The sequence below is a fragment of the Dromaius novaehollandiae genome, chromosome 2 (assembly GCF_036370855.1).
Source record: "Dromaius novaehollandiae isolate bDroNov1 chromosome 2, bDroNov1.hap1, whole genome shotgun sequence".
NCBI classification, from domain to species: domain Eukaryota; kingdom Metazoa; phylum Chordata; class Aves; order Casuariiformes; family Dromaiidae; genus Dromaius; species Dromaius novaehollandiae.
In genome coordinates, this window is record NC_088099.1 from 55,245,824 (window position 1) to 55,262,311 (window position 16,488).

Here is a 16,488-nt window from a genome sequence, read left to right on the forward strand (position 1 = left end):
TTTGCTGTCTGTGCTGTGAACCCAGCTCTGCAGCTGAAGTATCCTCCAAAGAGGAACTGACAGCCAATAAGAAATGCATAATTACAAGTGGTTTTATTAAGCCCTAAGGCTTAATTGTTTTCGTGGTCACGAGGGGTTTCCTTTGGGTTTAGAAGTAGTACACCAGCTTTTTAGGCAAAAGATGCTCACCCCAAAGGAGGCCACTGGCTCAGTGTGGTCCCCAGGGCTCATGTTAGAAGAGCAATGCTTGATGGGCAAGCTGCTCAGCATGGAGCAGTGTCCTTTTTTGGAGAAGATGACCCTATTGTGCCTACTTGGAGTGGCTACACAAATAGCACAAATAGTAAAGATTACCCAGGGCACCCTGAACAACAGGTTCGGAGATCTGCCTGTGGGTCACTGCCAGTGCTTATTGGCAGTTCTCTTAGTAAGCAGAGTTACTGCATTGGCAGATATTTAATTTAAGGCATAAATCAGTTACTCTTGCTGGCAGTGCTTAATGTGTCCTGGGGAGAAAAAAAAAAACGCATTAGGGAGTCTGCCATTCCCTTATGATTGCCAGTACGTGCCAGACCAGCACACATTGTTTCCTGCCCCCAAATTAGTCCTAGGCTCCTTGCCTTCTCTTCTCCAATCCCTACTTAACTGTATGTTTCCTCCACTTTTTCCAGCTACCCCTCCATTTTTTTCCAGTATTAGCCGTAACCTTATTCCCATCCCTGTCTGCACTTTTGGAATAGCTAGGAGTGATAGGCACGGACTCCTTGTGAGGGTGGAAAGAGAAGCGTACATCCTTGGATGCTCGTTTCCTAGGAAGATGACGTCATGCTGCCACCGAGCGAGGGTGATGGGGCTTCGCCCGGTTCTTGCACTGGCCGTTGCTGGCTCCTTGCACATCGAAAAGTTGGCAGTAAGCAGGTAGCTGTCCTGAGGGATTCACCATTTAAGGGCACAGACTGCTTTATACAGGGAATATTTCTTGAGTCTGCCTCCTGCCGCACTCCTGCACCCTAGAACCACTGCTTATCCAGCAAAGTCTAGCAATGAACTGAAACGGACTGTGAAAGCATAGGTGTAGTACAGGAAATCTTTGCAAATGAGCCCTGGTGTTGTTGCTGTTATAGTACATGTTTGAGCTTTGGCTCAGTGCACATGGGATTTAATAAAACACGTCTTAGCAAAACCTAACTTGCAAAAGAAGCTGAACACTTCAGTACCTTTCTTTTAATTTAACTATGTGATTTCAGGAAACTTGCAGTCTGAAACACTCTAGAGAAGAACAAAACTAGGATTTTTTTTTTCTCTTATGAGGACTTTGAAAAAAAAGTCATTCTGATTGAGATTTTCATTTTGATTTTTCTTTACCACTTGGAGAACTGCTCCTGATGGATTGACACATATCTAATGTAGCTTTGCAAAGGAAGAAGAGAATTGTTTTTCTTTCCCAGTGTAGGCCAGGAGCTTTTCTGTATATTTATACCATACAAGGGAAAGTTTAATGTTGTTTGATAGTGAGTTTTGTGGGCAGAACAATGTGATTTAAGAAATGCCCTTCTCACCTGAGCAAAAAAATATGACATAAGCAAGTATGCTGTCAGGCCTTCAAAATTTGTATGCCTGTAAGCACTGGAAAATGGGCATAAATTAAAGCCAGCTGCTTTAGGCCGAGTTCTGAGTTGCCGAAACTGTACCCAGAATGGACTGATGCCTTCTTCTGAGCAAACCATGTAATCTCACTTGTCAGCTTTTTGTTTGAGCAAAGTTAAATCAGGACCTTAAAAAATCAATTTGGAGGAAACAAATATTCAGCTAGTTGGCTGCAGATGCTCTTTTTAATAAAGCGATGGTTTCTGTGTTATTTATTCAGCCCTGTCATGTACTTTGTGCTGGCTGGATTTTCTAGGCAGCTGCAGCGCCGAGATAAGTTGACTCTTTTGACAGTTTACAGTGGAACTTCTATCTTCAACCACTTTCATTGCATGTTTGCTCATTTAAGTTATTTAAGTGTTAGAAAACTCATTCACCAAATTCGTGCTGTTGTAAAGTCAGCAGAATTACATTAGAAATGACAGCTGTTACTACCATGATTTATTGGGTTTATTACGGTACCACCTAGCAATCAACTCGGAGCAGAGCCCTGTTCTCCGGCACCGCAGGCTCCTTACATGCCTCCTTGTTTGATAGATCGGCACACCATAGCACTGTTTCCACTCAGATAACAGATTCGAATATGCACAGTATGTTTATACATCTCGAATAAGGAGCCCCAGCAAACCTCTGCATTTCAGAGAACTTTTTAAAAGATGTGTCAAATGTTTTTGCTTTGAGTGAGGCACTGAAATGACTCAGCCTGCTGAGACAAAAAGGTTGTTGAGTGACATATTTCTTGCAAGTAAATGCTTACAGCTTTAGACTCCAGGATGCTGAACTTACAGACAAGGCAGTTATAAAAGAGCAGGTTTTGTTTTTATTTAAAACAAAAGATAAAAGAGGCATAAGAATAACAGCTAGTCAGAACTGCCATCCCTTCCTTTTGCTGATACCTGTGTAGGAAATGTCTCTATCTGTGCAGTTATCACGGTAGCTCTTCAAACTGTGTTTGGCCAGAAGCACGTCCCACCATGGAGAATCAATGTGTGGGAAAGGTTATCATGTGCCCTGAAAATCCTTCTTTGTGATGTTGCTGCATATTTTGGAATGGCATTCTGGATGCAAGATCACATCTGAAGACGGTCTTGCACTGCGAAAACCTCTGTTTCAATACAGTTTCAGATAAAACAGAATGATTCACGGTGAAAGCCCCTGTTGTTCTTTCACAGTAATTACTTTTTAGTAGCTTCTCACCCCCTATGCCACTGCTGCTGTGTGTGTGTGTATTTCTCTGTGCAGCCCATTCATGCTGACACCTGGTCTCCCTGCCAGAGTCCAGCTGGAGTCTAGCCTCAGGCACCTCGACTTGACATTAACTTTGCAAAGGGCCGCCGCTCCTTCTATTGAGCTCTATTTTGAAACTCCTTGCAAAAAGTATTAAATATCAACTGAAAGGGTTTTCCAGGGCATAGTCTCTTTTTTTTCACTCTCAAGATCGTATCCAGTGGACTCAAATGCTTTTCAGGTTGTCCACAGTTCTGGCATCCCTGATCTGTTGGATGTTACTGTGCTGTCTCTATGACTGTGTGCTTGGAAATCTAAATGTGTCCCCATAAATGGGGCCATACAGCTGTGTCCAGGAAGACTAATGCCTCTGGAGAGTATCAACTCTGGGTACAGCTGATCTGTTTATGCACGTGAAGGCTTAAGCATCCAGAAAGCATCTATTTTACAGTGTATATACCACATAGTGCATATGTTGTATGTATGGCTGCAAAATGCTGGGCAAAAATATGGTAGCTCACCTGACATCCCACAGGTCTCTTGACAGCATCTCCAAAAAGGCTGGAAACGTGGGACAGAATTTGCACAGCAGTCTAAGGAGTTTGTCTCTGGAAGACATTTTATGGTTGTAGTTTATCACTTGTCCATTAAAATGTAGATGTTGAAACATACCCTGTAGTAATAAAGCTCTCCTTCCTCTGGTTTACAATCTCTTGCAGTACCCACAGCATGCTCTTGGGCATGTTAATTTGTTTGAGGTTTCTTAGCCTAAACTTTCTGCTTCCCTGCCTTCAAGGTACTGACTTGTTATTTCTTTCGAAACTGCTTTTGAGCTACCAGAAGTGTTTGCAGAGAGCAGATGCTCTGTGACAGTCTCAGCCCTCAGCTAGCTGCAGACCGAAAACAGGGTGAGAAGAAAGTTGTTCCTCTCCCCTGGCACTGCCAGAGGCCTGGGGTGTCCTTGTACAGAGTCAGAGGAGTCTTAACCCAAAGAATTGTTTTGTCAGCTGGGCACCAGCCACCGAGCTGGGACTACACCCTTCCTCCTGTTTTGTCCCTGCAGCTGAGGGACATGGTCAGTGTTGGAGTGAAGCCAGCGCTGTTACACAGGGGTTTCCTGCCCTCTGGGAAGATTCAGCTGCCTGGCTGTGAAATCTCTCTGCCTCTGCTGTAGGACTGGGATGGTGCAGGAGGTGGTGGAAAACTGCATAATACAATGGTCTAAGGATTATTTTGCAGTTATGTCTTTGGAGACAGCACGGAAGAACCCCCTTTCCAGTCAAATAAGGAGCTGTGGAGGTTCACTGGTGATGCTGTTTGTGGCTTCCAAAGGCCCTAGCTCATTGTAATGATACTGAAAGGACTGGTGTGTTGTGGTGGAGGAAAGTCTGAAGAACAAATGTATATATTTTTAAAACAAGTTTGACTTCTAGCATCTGCACTGAGCTATTTTAACATAATCTCCAAATAATGTCAAGTCAGGGGTCAGCCCGCATGGAATCTGGCCCACACCTCCTCCTCTACAAACTTTCTCAGAGGGCAGAGTTTTTGCATTCCTCATATGTGCTAAGGACATACTTTCGTTCTTTCTTTATTAACAAGCTTCCTTTTATGCGGGCCAGCTTAGGCTGTTGCTGCATTAAAAACTGGAGCTCAAATTTTGTAGCTAACTGCTGCAGTTTCCTTGACCTCAGTGACAGAAACTGCCTCACATTTGAAGGTGGCTTTTGTTTAACAGTTCAGTAGAGAATAGCCAGTGTTCCTTGCTATGCCTTATCAATGCCTCTTTGCACGCTTATTGCTGTCTTTTTTAAACCTACAAAGCTGATCTTTTTTTTTTTTCTCTCTCCAGTTTTGTATGGAGCTGAACCAGCCGACGTTGCCAAACATCCGCAAGTGGAAGGGCCCTAGAGGATGTTGGAAGGGTGTTGTTTCCGAAAAACCCTCAGGCCAGCTACGTAAGGTAGATTAATTCCTAAGTTTGAACTTTGCTTCACTTTCTTTATTTTCTCTCTGTAACCCAGGACATATTTTTATTTTGTTTAAGGCAAAGCATTTTGCAAATCTTTTTCGGTGAGGTTTGTAACTCTTCTCTTTTCACTTTTCATATGGTTTTAAGTTTTACTGTGCTATTGGTTTTTGCAAAGAATCATCTTCCTTAGTCTGTGGCATAAAGGAGGAAGGTGTATGTGTGGTTGGGGGATGTATGGTGGATAAAAACAGTGCAGAAGTGTATAGGAAAGGCTACACATTAGAACAAGGAAATAATCCTTCATTTTGCCTCTGGCATGCTGAAGTACTTCTGAATTTTTTCTGCTAGTCAGCTGTGCCTGTTTTGTACTACAGCACTGGCTGGAATTTGGAACTGCTTCCATTTTCTTAGTTTGCAAATGAAGCTGCCACAGAGGGGCTATTCAGCACACTGTCCTCATCTGGAAAAGGAGCTTACCTTGCACATTCCCTGAAGTGCTCTGCACATATATTTAAAATATGCTGTAGGCTCTATTTAAAATCAGCACTGTGCTGCAGTATGCCTTCCCCTGCAGCATCTTGTGTCATGAGAATATATATATATACTGCAGTGAGGTACTAGCCTATAAGGTAGTGGCGGTTGCATCTACTACCGTTGACAATATCCAAGGTGTAGCAACATTGGACTGGACTCTGCGAACTGTGCCAAAAGGTGATCTCACCCAAGGGTAATGTCTCCCTTTTTCCTTAAGAACCTCAATGAGACCTTGGAGCAAGGTCCTCCTCAGACTCAAGCCTCTTGTTACTGAACAGGATAATTCTTGTAATGCGGTTGCAACACTCAATATTGTTGTGTGATGGAAACAAGAACCTGGGCCTGTAATTAAATGAATGGTGCCTAGTAGTACATACAGCTGTCTTCATCTATTCTGAATATTGTCATTATTAAATGAGTGGCTGAGGTTGTATCCCATAGGGGAGCTCATTGCAGTGCTTAAAATCCATGTCTTCTTATCTGGCTTTTCCAAGTCAAGTTGCATCACCATTTGCATTGTGACATTTTTTGGACCGTGGTGTTTTGCAAGGTGCAGCTACTTTTGCTGCTTTCCTGAGTAAAACCCAAGAACAGAAACTAACAGGAGGAAAAAAAAAGAAAAACACATGAGCACCACAAGAGGTGGATTCTAGCAACCCTTAAAAAGACACTAAGGGTCTGAGTGCACCCAACGTTTTAAAAAATTCAGGGCAATACTTTTTGTTTCAATGCAGAGAGCTAATCCCTTTCAGGACGTTTTTATTCCCTGGCTGGAAGTTTTCATTTAAGATCTCTTGTTATGCCAGATCATTAGAACACTGAATTTAAAAAATTGTGTGAAGTTGTCAAAGTTGTTCCCCCTTGCCATTTCTTTATTCCAAGAATTGTTCATAATTCTCTTTATTTTTCCAGAGGTCCTATCTTAAATCCAAAGTCTTTAGTCTATTCTTTCTCAAGCCGTATTTCCAAAGATAACAGTGGATGTTTTGACTGTGATTTGAATGATTAAAAATCATTGCCTACTTTGTTTTTCTGGTAGGGATGTGAGGACGAATGATTCCCAAATTACAGGAGAAGTCTATGGTGAAACTAGGAATAGAAATGTTATCTGCTGACTTTTTCTTTTACATGCTTTAACAGAATGGAAATCTGGCTATGCTACAGAACCCTTAACTAAGCCAAAAAATCTATTCTACCCCTTAGTTTAATTAATAGGTCTGTCAGATTTGAAATTCTGTACACAAATACAATACTATAAAGTAATGTAGTGTTACTCTGAATATATAGCATCTTTGGCCCAAACTGATGCCAGGATACTCTACAGTACTAAATAATGCAAAACAGTGGATGGTATATCAGGCTTATGCTTCCACGCATCCTTATCATTTGGCAGAAGAACCCTCCTTTGCATTTGGCTTCCTTGCTCCCTCCCTTCCTTTCCTTCTACCAAATACTGATTTTTGGCAACCAGGTTAATATAAAATCTGGAGGAATAGAAGGTGAACTGTCAACAGCTGTTTTATTCTTCCACATCTTTTTAGCCTACTCAGTTTTTACACATTATAATTCTCACTGGTGAAATAATGTTGTCAGTATTTTAAAGGTGAGTTATCTAAAGGAGCTACCAAAGAATTTTAGCCCACCTTAATAGTTTTTTTCAAGGCTCATAGGAGGACAGCAGAGCAGATATTGCGAGTTTATTGCAGCTGGAATGGAAAACTTTTCCTTGAGATGGATTTAATTATGATTCACTAAGAGAAACAGGTTTAAATAATACTAGGGAAAATGGTGTCTGTGTGATGAGAGAAGAGGAGGCTGATAGGCTTTCAATTAATTACTGCTGCTAGCAGAGCTTGGGTAGATAGTTTTCTGAAAATGCCAGTTCCACATTCCAAAGTAGTCAAAAAGGCATCTAGGATGACAGAAACTGAAAAGAAAGGGGTGGAGAATGGAATATGAAACACTCCAGCTGGAAAAAAGGCAGAGAAAATTGACAGGGCTGAGAGGTCTGGACCAGTTTTCATGCCAAGAGACTGAGTGAGCCTAGATATTTTTAGCTTGCACATGAGAGAAATTTGTAAGATCGTGTGTGGCATGGAGAGAATGAACAAGAAACAATTGTTTGCTGTTTCTTATAGCACAAGATCTAACCACCCAGTGAAATTATGAGCCATCAACTCTCAAACAAACCAAAGGAAGTACCTGCAGCACATCATTACATTGTGCAACTCATTGCCAAGCGGATTCAAACAAAGATTAGAACAATTCATGGAGGGCGCGTCCATTGGCAGCTCTTACACATGGTGGTTTGGGTGCTCTCACCCCCAGGAAGTCTAACCAGCAAAGTGACAGTCCTTGGAACAGCCAGTCAGGGCAAAGATCAAGCTCTATATACCCTTATTTCTGTTATGCTCTTCCCTTAAAAATCTGCTGCTGGCCACTGGCAGGGACAAGATGCTGGGGACATGAACTCCCACACAGGGTTAGGCAGAAAATTTTTTGTTTTCTTATGGGTAATAATCCACCTTATCATTGACCACACCAGGAATCAGATTCCTTGTCTGGAAAAGCAGGAAATGAGGGCCATACCAGCCCAAAGCACACACATAAAAGGCTGCATCTTTATCATTCAGCACTGCAGCAGCCCTGAATATATTCTACCTATATATGTTAAAACAGCTTATTAAATTGTTGACTGGACCAAACAGTGCTAAAATTACCTGGCTGTCTGATAGCCAGCATACAGGTGCAAGCAGCTGTGAGTAGCAAAGCAATATGTATTTCAGCTCAGGACACTCAGTTGTCAGTGAAGTCGATAGGACAACCTGTGGAGTGGTCCTCCCACATCTAGTGGCAAGTGAGTTTTGGCCCAGGAGTGAAGTAAAGAAGCTTTTCCACCTGTTCTCATTACCTCCTACTCGTAGTCTACGAGTCTGCTGTTGCTCCCTTACACTTGTGCACAGCAAGTTAGACTTCCTGCCCTCTGCAGATGCCAGGGCAGGACATAAACCTGTATCAGCTTTTACTGCCACAATATATTTTGTGAGTGATGTACAAAGCTGCCAATATCAACAGCGATACTGAGTTGACTAAACATTTGGATGAAAGTTGCACCCAGGGGACTGCATTTGGGCAGAATGTTTTGATTTTACCTTCTTTTTATTAGTAGTTTTTCTCCTTTTTAATTCCAGAGGGTTGAATATTCTGGCTTCCTCTGGGATGCAACAGCTGGCATTGAACTGAAAGATGCTTCTTCTCAGGAGAATGTACAAACTAACGGCAATGGGAAGCACTCGTATCCTCACCCATATCTTGCACATTTCAAGGTAACTGCAGTTGTGCCAACTGACCCTTGCAGAGTTGAGCTTTTGTTAAAATATTTTGGATAAGAAGCTTGAAAGAGACACAGTCTTCTGACAGATAAAATTTGCATGAAGCTAATATGTGTCATCAGTTTAGCATTCTCTTATGTCTTATATAGCAAGGTGCTTAGTGGGTCTTCATAGGTGAGGCAAATCACCTGAATCAGTCCTTTACATTACACATTTTGGAAAGTGGCTCTTTCCACACCGTTCTTGGGCATATGCTTGTATGAACATACAGCCCCTGCTCCACACAGCCTCTGATGGAGGGGTCCAGTCTGGGGCATTTGACATTTCTGATACTGCTTTGGGAGAAGTTTCTAATAAATGTAACAGGTCAAAATTAGGAGTAAATATTACTTGTGCCAAATGATGAAGTGAGTCCCAAAAGGTAAGCAAAAGATTGTAGAGAGCCGGCAGCTTGTTTCAAGGTACATTAAGTTTCTTGGTTATTCTCTGTGACAAGTCAGGGCTGATCACAAGAGAGTAGTAATTAGTCCTTGTAATGACCATGACATTATTTGTAGCTTATTAACAACTGGTGTTGGATAAACTGATTTTCATGAGCAGTCAGCTTCTGTCAGCAGCTGCTGCAGAAGGAAGCTGTTTGCTTATGAAAATCAGTTTTCCCCAGAACTGAAAATGTAGCAAGACATTTCTACAAAACGTGTCCCTTGTGTTCTTAAAAAAAAGAAGAAGAAGAAGAACAGAAAACCACACAGATGCAGCAAAGCGAGTTCTAGAAACCAGGATTGACTAGTGAAAGTACATGAAATAGGTATATGCTTTTGCGACCTTCCTTGTCCTGTCCTTACCACATTGATTTCTCCTCCTTCCTCCCCCAGGTTGGAATGAATGATATTACGCTGGTTAACCTTCATCTGGCCTTGTCACCCTCAGCAGGAGAGAATACAGGGAAGAACCACGACAGCCACAAGCTGGCAACCTTTGCACAGACTCTGCAGGAGACTCTGAAGGGTATGGCATTGTTTTCTTGCCAGCTCTCATGTGCTCGCTGGTCATCTTATCTAATCAAAAGGAATTTAGAAAGAAAACCTGTCTCTGTGCAGATTCACAGATATCCTCATCAGCTTCACACTGTCTTGACCAGTATTTATACTTGAATGCTCCATAGCATGGCAAATGTGTTTTTCCTCTGCTCATTATCTTAAAGTCTATCCTAATTAACACAGTTAGCACAGGGGACCCTACTGGCTTTCACACTATTTTGCCAATGATCTTGAAATCCCTCATAATTTTATGTTAGTATAAGACCCAACTTCAGCAAAAAGAAAATATGGATGCTAAGGTTAAGCCTGTCTTTAATGCTTTGTGGAAATGAGACCTACGGGAGATCAGAACAAAGCTTAATGGCTTTTTTTTCAAAAGAAATAGGTTCTATATGTTTGCTTTTGGATATTTGGAAGTACTTTGGAAACGCCAGTGCAAATCAGGAGATGCATGCTAATGAAATGAGACTGGAAACCAAATCCTGCTATTACATGGGTGCAATATGCAGAATAATTCTGTTGATTTCAAATTAGTTGCTCTGGTTTTGTGCCAGGATGAGTAATGTTCAGTTTCCCATGGAGCAAAACATCACATTTCATGTTCAGAGTGGTGTTAGTGGTCTTTTTATAGGAACAGAAAACTCTAGCCCTTTGTTTACTCCTTACAGAGGCACAAAAGAGTTACAAGGTTACATGCATGGTAATTTTCAAGTTGGCCCAGTTTTGCAAGGTTAGTCACTTGGAAGCATCAATACCCATCTTCTGTAACACAAGCAGTGTCTGCAGTTTTTATGCATGTTCTTCTGTTTTTCCTTTGGAGCTGCGAGAAGTCAGTCAGAGCTATTTTTAAGCACTGCTGATTTAAGTGTTTGTCCATATACCTTGAAATTGAAAAGGTTGAAGGTAAACAAAAGGATCCTTTGCTTAATCGCAGAAGGCTAAATTGAGACACAGATAAATGTGTAGCTCTTCCGAGGTCAACAGAATTACATTTCCGCTGGATCTAAATTTAGATTAACAACATCAGGGCTTCTTTTTGTTTCATGTTTTTCCTTTCATGTGGTGCACACATTACTGGAGTGTGCTTGCTCTTGGCTCAGTCTATCACATAAGAAGGGATTCAAATTTCTCCAAGCTTGTAGAATGCGGGCCTCATTTCAGAAACAAATGCTAGTACGCATATTACTTTGAAGTACTGGATTACCCTGCCAAAATCAATGTCATGCATAAAATTACTGAAATCCTTCCATTTCTTCCAAATAAGTGCATAAGATATGGGTAATTAATACTGATTTTGCTGTGGATACTCCAGTAAGTTTATGAGTTGATGATCCATTTTGCTAAGACACCTACTTCGTTATCTTTCATTCTTGTGAAGAGGCATCTGAGCATCTGAGGAAATTCAGGCATCAGGCAATGCCTCCTTCTCCCACAGCAATAGCGTCCATGTATTGCTCCCATCAGACCAGTGGGTCCTGGTTTCCTCGTTCCCCTTTCGTTTCGTTCAGCAGTGCCAGAGGGGCTCAGTGGCTGTTCGCTGCTAATAGCTAACCCTTGGTAGCAACGTTTCTGCCTTCTTTCCATCACCCCACCTGTCCAGCTTCAGTGTGATGACCATGTGTGCTCTAGTCTGGATGTGCTGGTGGTTGCTATGATCCGTGGACCAGGCTGTTGGCTTAGTGATTTTCTCCTGTCCAGCTTTTCCACAATCTGCAGATTTTCCATGCACTGGAGATGAGGCTTAGGAGACCTTTGAGAGGCAGTAGGGAGCTTCTTACCAGCCTTTCTACTGCCCCATCCTCCTCATGATCTGGTCATGACTCTCTTCAGGAAGGATTTGGGGTTAAGAGTCTATTTAGTTTGTCAGGGGACTGATTCAGGGCAAAGGGAAGTCAGAGGAGAGTCTCCTGCTGAGGTCTTTTTGGACTGCCAGGAAGAAAAGGAGGGTTTCACAATTCCCTGCAGGAAAGTGAAATTCAGTGCTGCGGACTGCCCGCAGGCAGTTACCTTTGTCTCAGCACACTGGAAGTCCTTCCGCAGATCGCATTGGCACACTCTGAATCAGATGAACAGACTGTAGCCCCAGTGGAAGTGCTCAGCCCTTGCGGCAAAGAGACCGAGTGAAGGCAGTGCTTTTCTTTGCTGACAGAGCCAGGCACAGAAACTGTTAAAAGTAGCTGGTACTTCGTGAATTTGAACATGAATTTGAAAACAGAACTGACTTTTTCCTCACCTAAGGAGTTCTCTGTTGCCATACACATGGTCACTCTGAGCTCAGTGGGTCTCACTGTGTAGCTCGGGAGCACCTCAAGTGGGAAGGGGACACGTGCGCCTGTCTGCTGGAGGCTGCATTTCACCACGTGCCCCCAGACAGAGCCTCTAGGGCTGCCTGGGACAGTGTAATCTGCCTGTGAGAGTCACCTTTGCTACAAAAACTGCATTGGGGAGGCAACGCTTGCAGATTATTGATCCCTCCTGTGGGAGGAAGAGCAGCACCAGGTTCAGTCAAATGAGGAGTCTTTTGCTGAGGCCAAGTCCTGAGGAGGAGGAGTCGTTCTGCCAGGCTCAAACCTGACTTCCTGGAAGAGAGGGAAGTCATGACAGAGTACCACGAGCATTATCTCGACTGTCACGTGCCCAGGAGGATCCAGGCAGGCCTGTTTGCTTTGCTTCTGCTGCTTAATATCCATCGAGGGCTGTGGGAAGTGGGTGAGACATGAAACCGCGGGGCCGCTGCATGTGGTATTGCTGCTGCAGGAATTGGCTGAGGTGGGAGCACAGCGGGGAGCTGGCTGCTTGAAAGTGAACCAGGATAAGCGGAAATGCAGTTGGTGGTTATCTAGACAATTGCTGGTCTTGTCTGCTCTTTCTGCTTAGCGCGGGTGGGCTGCCCAGGGAAAGAAGCTTGAGAGTTTGCTAAAAGAAGTGTGAATATTTGTGCAGGATTGCAAGACTGTGATTATTGCCTCTCTGTCATTTCTGACCCCCTTAAGGGTGTGCTCCAAAGCTTTCTAGAGTAGCCTTCCCTACTTACGTGGCTGAGGTGACAGCATGGAAGGATGCGAGTGCTGCCGGAGTGGTTCTGTCCCTGCCCATTAAGCACCCATTAGTCCTGAAGGACGGAGACAGAGCAGTTGCGTTTCAGCACCCTTTTGTGGTTTCTCTGTGATGCTGCACTGCAGACTCATGACACCGAGGCGTAATATGATCAGATTCATTTTCCTGTTCTTGTCAAGCAAGAGATCATGTTTTTTTGTGGGGACACATGCAAAATTGTTTTTTTGTGGGAAGACATGCAAAAATGAGGCCTTACTGCTCACAGCAAGCATGCTGCTCAGTATTGTGCAGGATGGGAATGCCTTTCTGGCTAGGATGCTAGCTGCAGAGGCAGAAGCCTACATTTCAGAGGCACTATTTAAACATTTTCTTATAGACCTTTAAGAAACTACTTGTATCGTGGAGTTGGAATCATGAGAGTAAACCAGTTCCTTCCAGAGTGACTCCGTCCTTCCCCATTAGACAGACATTGATTTTTCTCTCAATTCTAATGGACCTGAAAATATCTTGGGTTTGTGTTGTTGTTTTTTTTTTAAGGAGGGAGGGCCACTGCCATTAACACTTTATAGAATGATATTTAAACATCATGTAATTTGCAGTATGATTTGTGGCTTGCAAAGGGTAGAGAAACCACAGTTTCATCACTTTTAATCTCCCCTCTGCATCTTAGCAAGCATCAGGGTTCTGTTGCGAAGTATTCATTTTTGTAAGTCTGTAAGCTTCTGGTAAGCTGCTGGTCCTGTGCCCTCGCACCCTTTCCCAGTCCTTGTTTCAATCACTGCAGGCAGAGAAGAGTGGAACAGATTTTGCTGTTTAACTTGTGCTCCCTCTCCTGGCTAGCTGCTTCTGCAGCAACAGCACAGAACAAGCAGGTTTATGCATGAGCCAGAAAGCAAAGGGCTTACAGAGTTTAATAGTCCTCTTCTCAGAGGTCAGCTTTGTAATAATTTTTGGTGCATTTATGTCTGTAATGCAGCGATTTCTTTGGTCAGCTGTTAGGAGTCTGAATATCACAAATTTTTGGCCCGGGTTTGAGATGGGCACCAGGGCATGCGCATTCCCCTCTTACCCTAGTGCACAGCCAGGATACCTCCATCTACAGCTGGGCATCTATGGAGAGCACACCTTGTACATACAAAATTAATTTCCTTCTGACATTGTTATGCTTGTAAATATAATGTGACCAGAATTGAAGTACTTTTTATCTACATGAAAATAGGGGTTTTGGATGAGTATTTCAAGTAATCCCCTTAGTTTCTTTGAAAATACAGCCTTAGACAAATTCTAAGACATTTCAAGTTCAGCAGTAACTCTTCAGTGAGCCAGGCAAATGAAAGCTTCTGTAGACACTGAGTGTCTGTAGGGTTTGGGAACTAATCCTCTGCCATCAGGCTTGCAGGCTGCTGCTCATGGTTTTCTCTTAGATTTCTTAAATGCACAGGTTTAGAACGAGCAGTGCACTTTTGGGACTCTGGTATATACTAGTGTAAGGCTGTGCCTTCCTGGGATTCTTGCGAAAGTGTCCTTGACACTCACAGCAAAGCTATAAAAGACAATGTCAGGACAAGTTGGAAAAGATGTGTATCTTGCTGAAGAAAAAAATAAACTTCTAAAGTCACAGGTTTCTAAAAACCTCCATGATCAGAACTGCTAGTCTTTGAGTCTGTCATTACCTATATAGTTGAGGTGATGTTTAAAAACAAGTATGAATGGCCAGAATTAAGTAGGTAATGAAAAAAGGCTTTAAACAGTATAAGTTTCAGTAGTGCAGAGTCATGTTAGCATTGCTACTCAGTAGTTGTATTTTTCTTCCTGCTATTGTCTCCCCTCCCTTATGTATTTAAGCAGTATATGTTCCTTTCCTTCATTCATTTCTTTTTTCTTTCTGATATTTCTGTTTTCTAGGAGAAAAAGACGTGATCATCCTAGGGGATTTTAACCAGGCCCCAGACAGCAGTGACCATGACATACTAAGGAAAGAAAAATTCCATCACTTGGTCCCTTCAAATACTTTTACCAATATCAGCACAAAGAACCCTCAAGGATCTAAGTCGCTGGATAACATCTGGATCAGTCGGAGCTTGAAAAAGGTTTTCACAGGTAGAACTTCTCTTCAGTTGGATTTTATAACCTTTGTGAAGTTGGTGTTTGGTGTTGCTTGTGGGTAATGTTATTCTATGGGTAGTGACTTTCCCTAGCTGCTAGTGAGGCTGCCTTGAATTATTTAGTAGGCTGAAGGATTCGCAAGCTTGTGGAAATGGGTTTAAATCCAAACATCCTTTTCGTACTAACCTTTTTGTCTGCAATTCTTTCTCACGCAGGTCACTGGGCTGTTGTTAGAGAAGGTCTGACAAACCCATGGATTCCTGATAACTGGTCTTGGGGTGGCGTCGCTTCGGACCACTGCCCTGTGCTGGCTGAATTTTACATGGAAAAGGACTGGAACAGGAAAGAGGTGACGCGAAACGGAAACGGGGTGACCGTTGAACGCAACGACTCAAACACTAAACACGAACGATGACGTGAACTTGAGTGCGTCTCTTCTGTTTCCCAGGGAACAGGCAGAAGCTCCATGTGCTTGAGGCGCAACTGTGAAGCAGAACTGCCTCCCCCTTTCCCTCCTTCCTGTTGTCCTCCCTGACATTTAGAAAGCATCAGCACTTGATCTTGATGGCTCTCGCTTTGTGCCCCTCGTGGATAGTTATGGGGTGTCTCATGGCAACAGAGCAATCAATGGACATTTCCATGCCTGGAGATTTGGATGAAAATTGTACAGAAAATAAAACATACTTTTAATACTGTGTAAGATCTTGTTAAAAAGCAGCCAAGAAGGCTTTGTTGTGATGTTGGGGATGTGTGTGGTGGTTATTTTTTCTTTGCTGCCTCATAAATTGAGGGAATAATGGAGGCCATAAAAAGAGAGATACTGTAGAAATTCTTGACAGTTTTCAAGCACAGTTCATTGCTTTCAAAAGCTGCTGAAATGTGGCTGGGGCGGAGGTATTCCTGGTCCCCGTGACCTGAAATGAGGCCTGAATGGACCCTCTGGCTCAGCTCACAGAAGCACAGTTCCTTCTGAGTCGTGCGTGGATGTGGACACCTTTAATCCTTCCCTTCCTTTCTTTCTCTGTGCTGCTGGACAGGGTGTGTTTTGTCCCAGAAGAGCTTCCTGGAGCTTGGCTTTGGCTTTTAGTTTTGTGTGCAGCCTGTTTTAGACATTGTAACAGGGGGTCAGAGCACAGTGTATGATCATCATACATACAGTAGGGATGACGTCTGCTTGTAGTGTGTGGCCCTGCTAAAGAAGGTTGTTTCTGTACAAGTCCAGAGTGGGGAGGACTTCAGTCAACAAGCAGCCACAACTGCATCTGTGGATTGAGCATTACATTTGCCACATACAAAAAAATTTTCAAGTAACAACTAATAAAAAGTGACCTAGACAGGAGACATGTAAGGACTGGAAAAAGCAATTCAGCGTTTACAAAAGAAATACGTTGAATGTGAAAGGAGCTGAGCTGCCGACTAGCCCAGCATGTTCTGCTCCAGGCTCAAAATGACCACACAGCACATTTTAATGCTGAATGAAAAGGAAAGCTCTCTGACATGACCCTTTGTGCTATAAAGGGAAAAATACTCCTGACAGCAGTGCCAAACCAAAGGAAATGTTATAACCGAGGGT

The 16,488-nt window shown here is 43.0% G+C and overlaps 1 protein-coding gene across 1 annotated transcript in view; it reads left to right on the plus strand.

Annotated features, from left to right (window-relative positions):
- Nucleotides 1–15,615, plus strand: part of EEPD1 (endonuclease/exonuclease/phosphatase family domain containing 1) — a 70,866-nt gene extending 55,251 nt beyond the window's left edge. The window contains exons 4-8 of the mRNA XM_064506552.1: nucleotides 4,727–4,837; nucleotides 8,572–8,706; nucleotides 9,588–9,720; nucleotides 14,715–14,909; nucleotides 15,131–15,615. Coding sequence (XP_064362622.1) covers nucleotides 4,727–4,837; nucleotides 8,572–8,706; nucleotides 9,588–9,720; nucleotides 14,715–14,909; nucleotides 15,131–15,330 — 774 coding nt within the window. The 3' untranslated portion in view covers nucleotides 15,331–15,615. The remainder of the gene's footprint in view (nucleotides 1–4,726; nucleotides 4,838–8,571; nucleotides 8,707–9,587; nucleotides 9,721–14,714; nucleotides 14,910–15,130) is intronic.
- The last annotated feature ends 873 nt before the right edge of the window (nucleotides 15,616–16,488 follow it).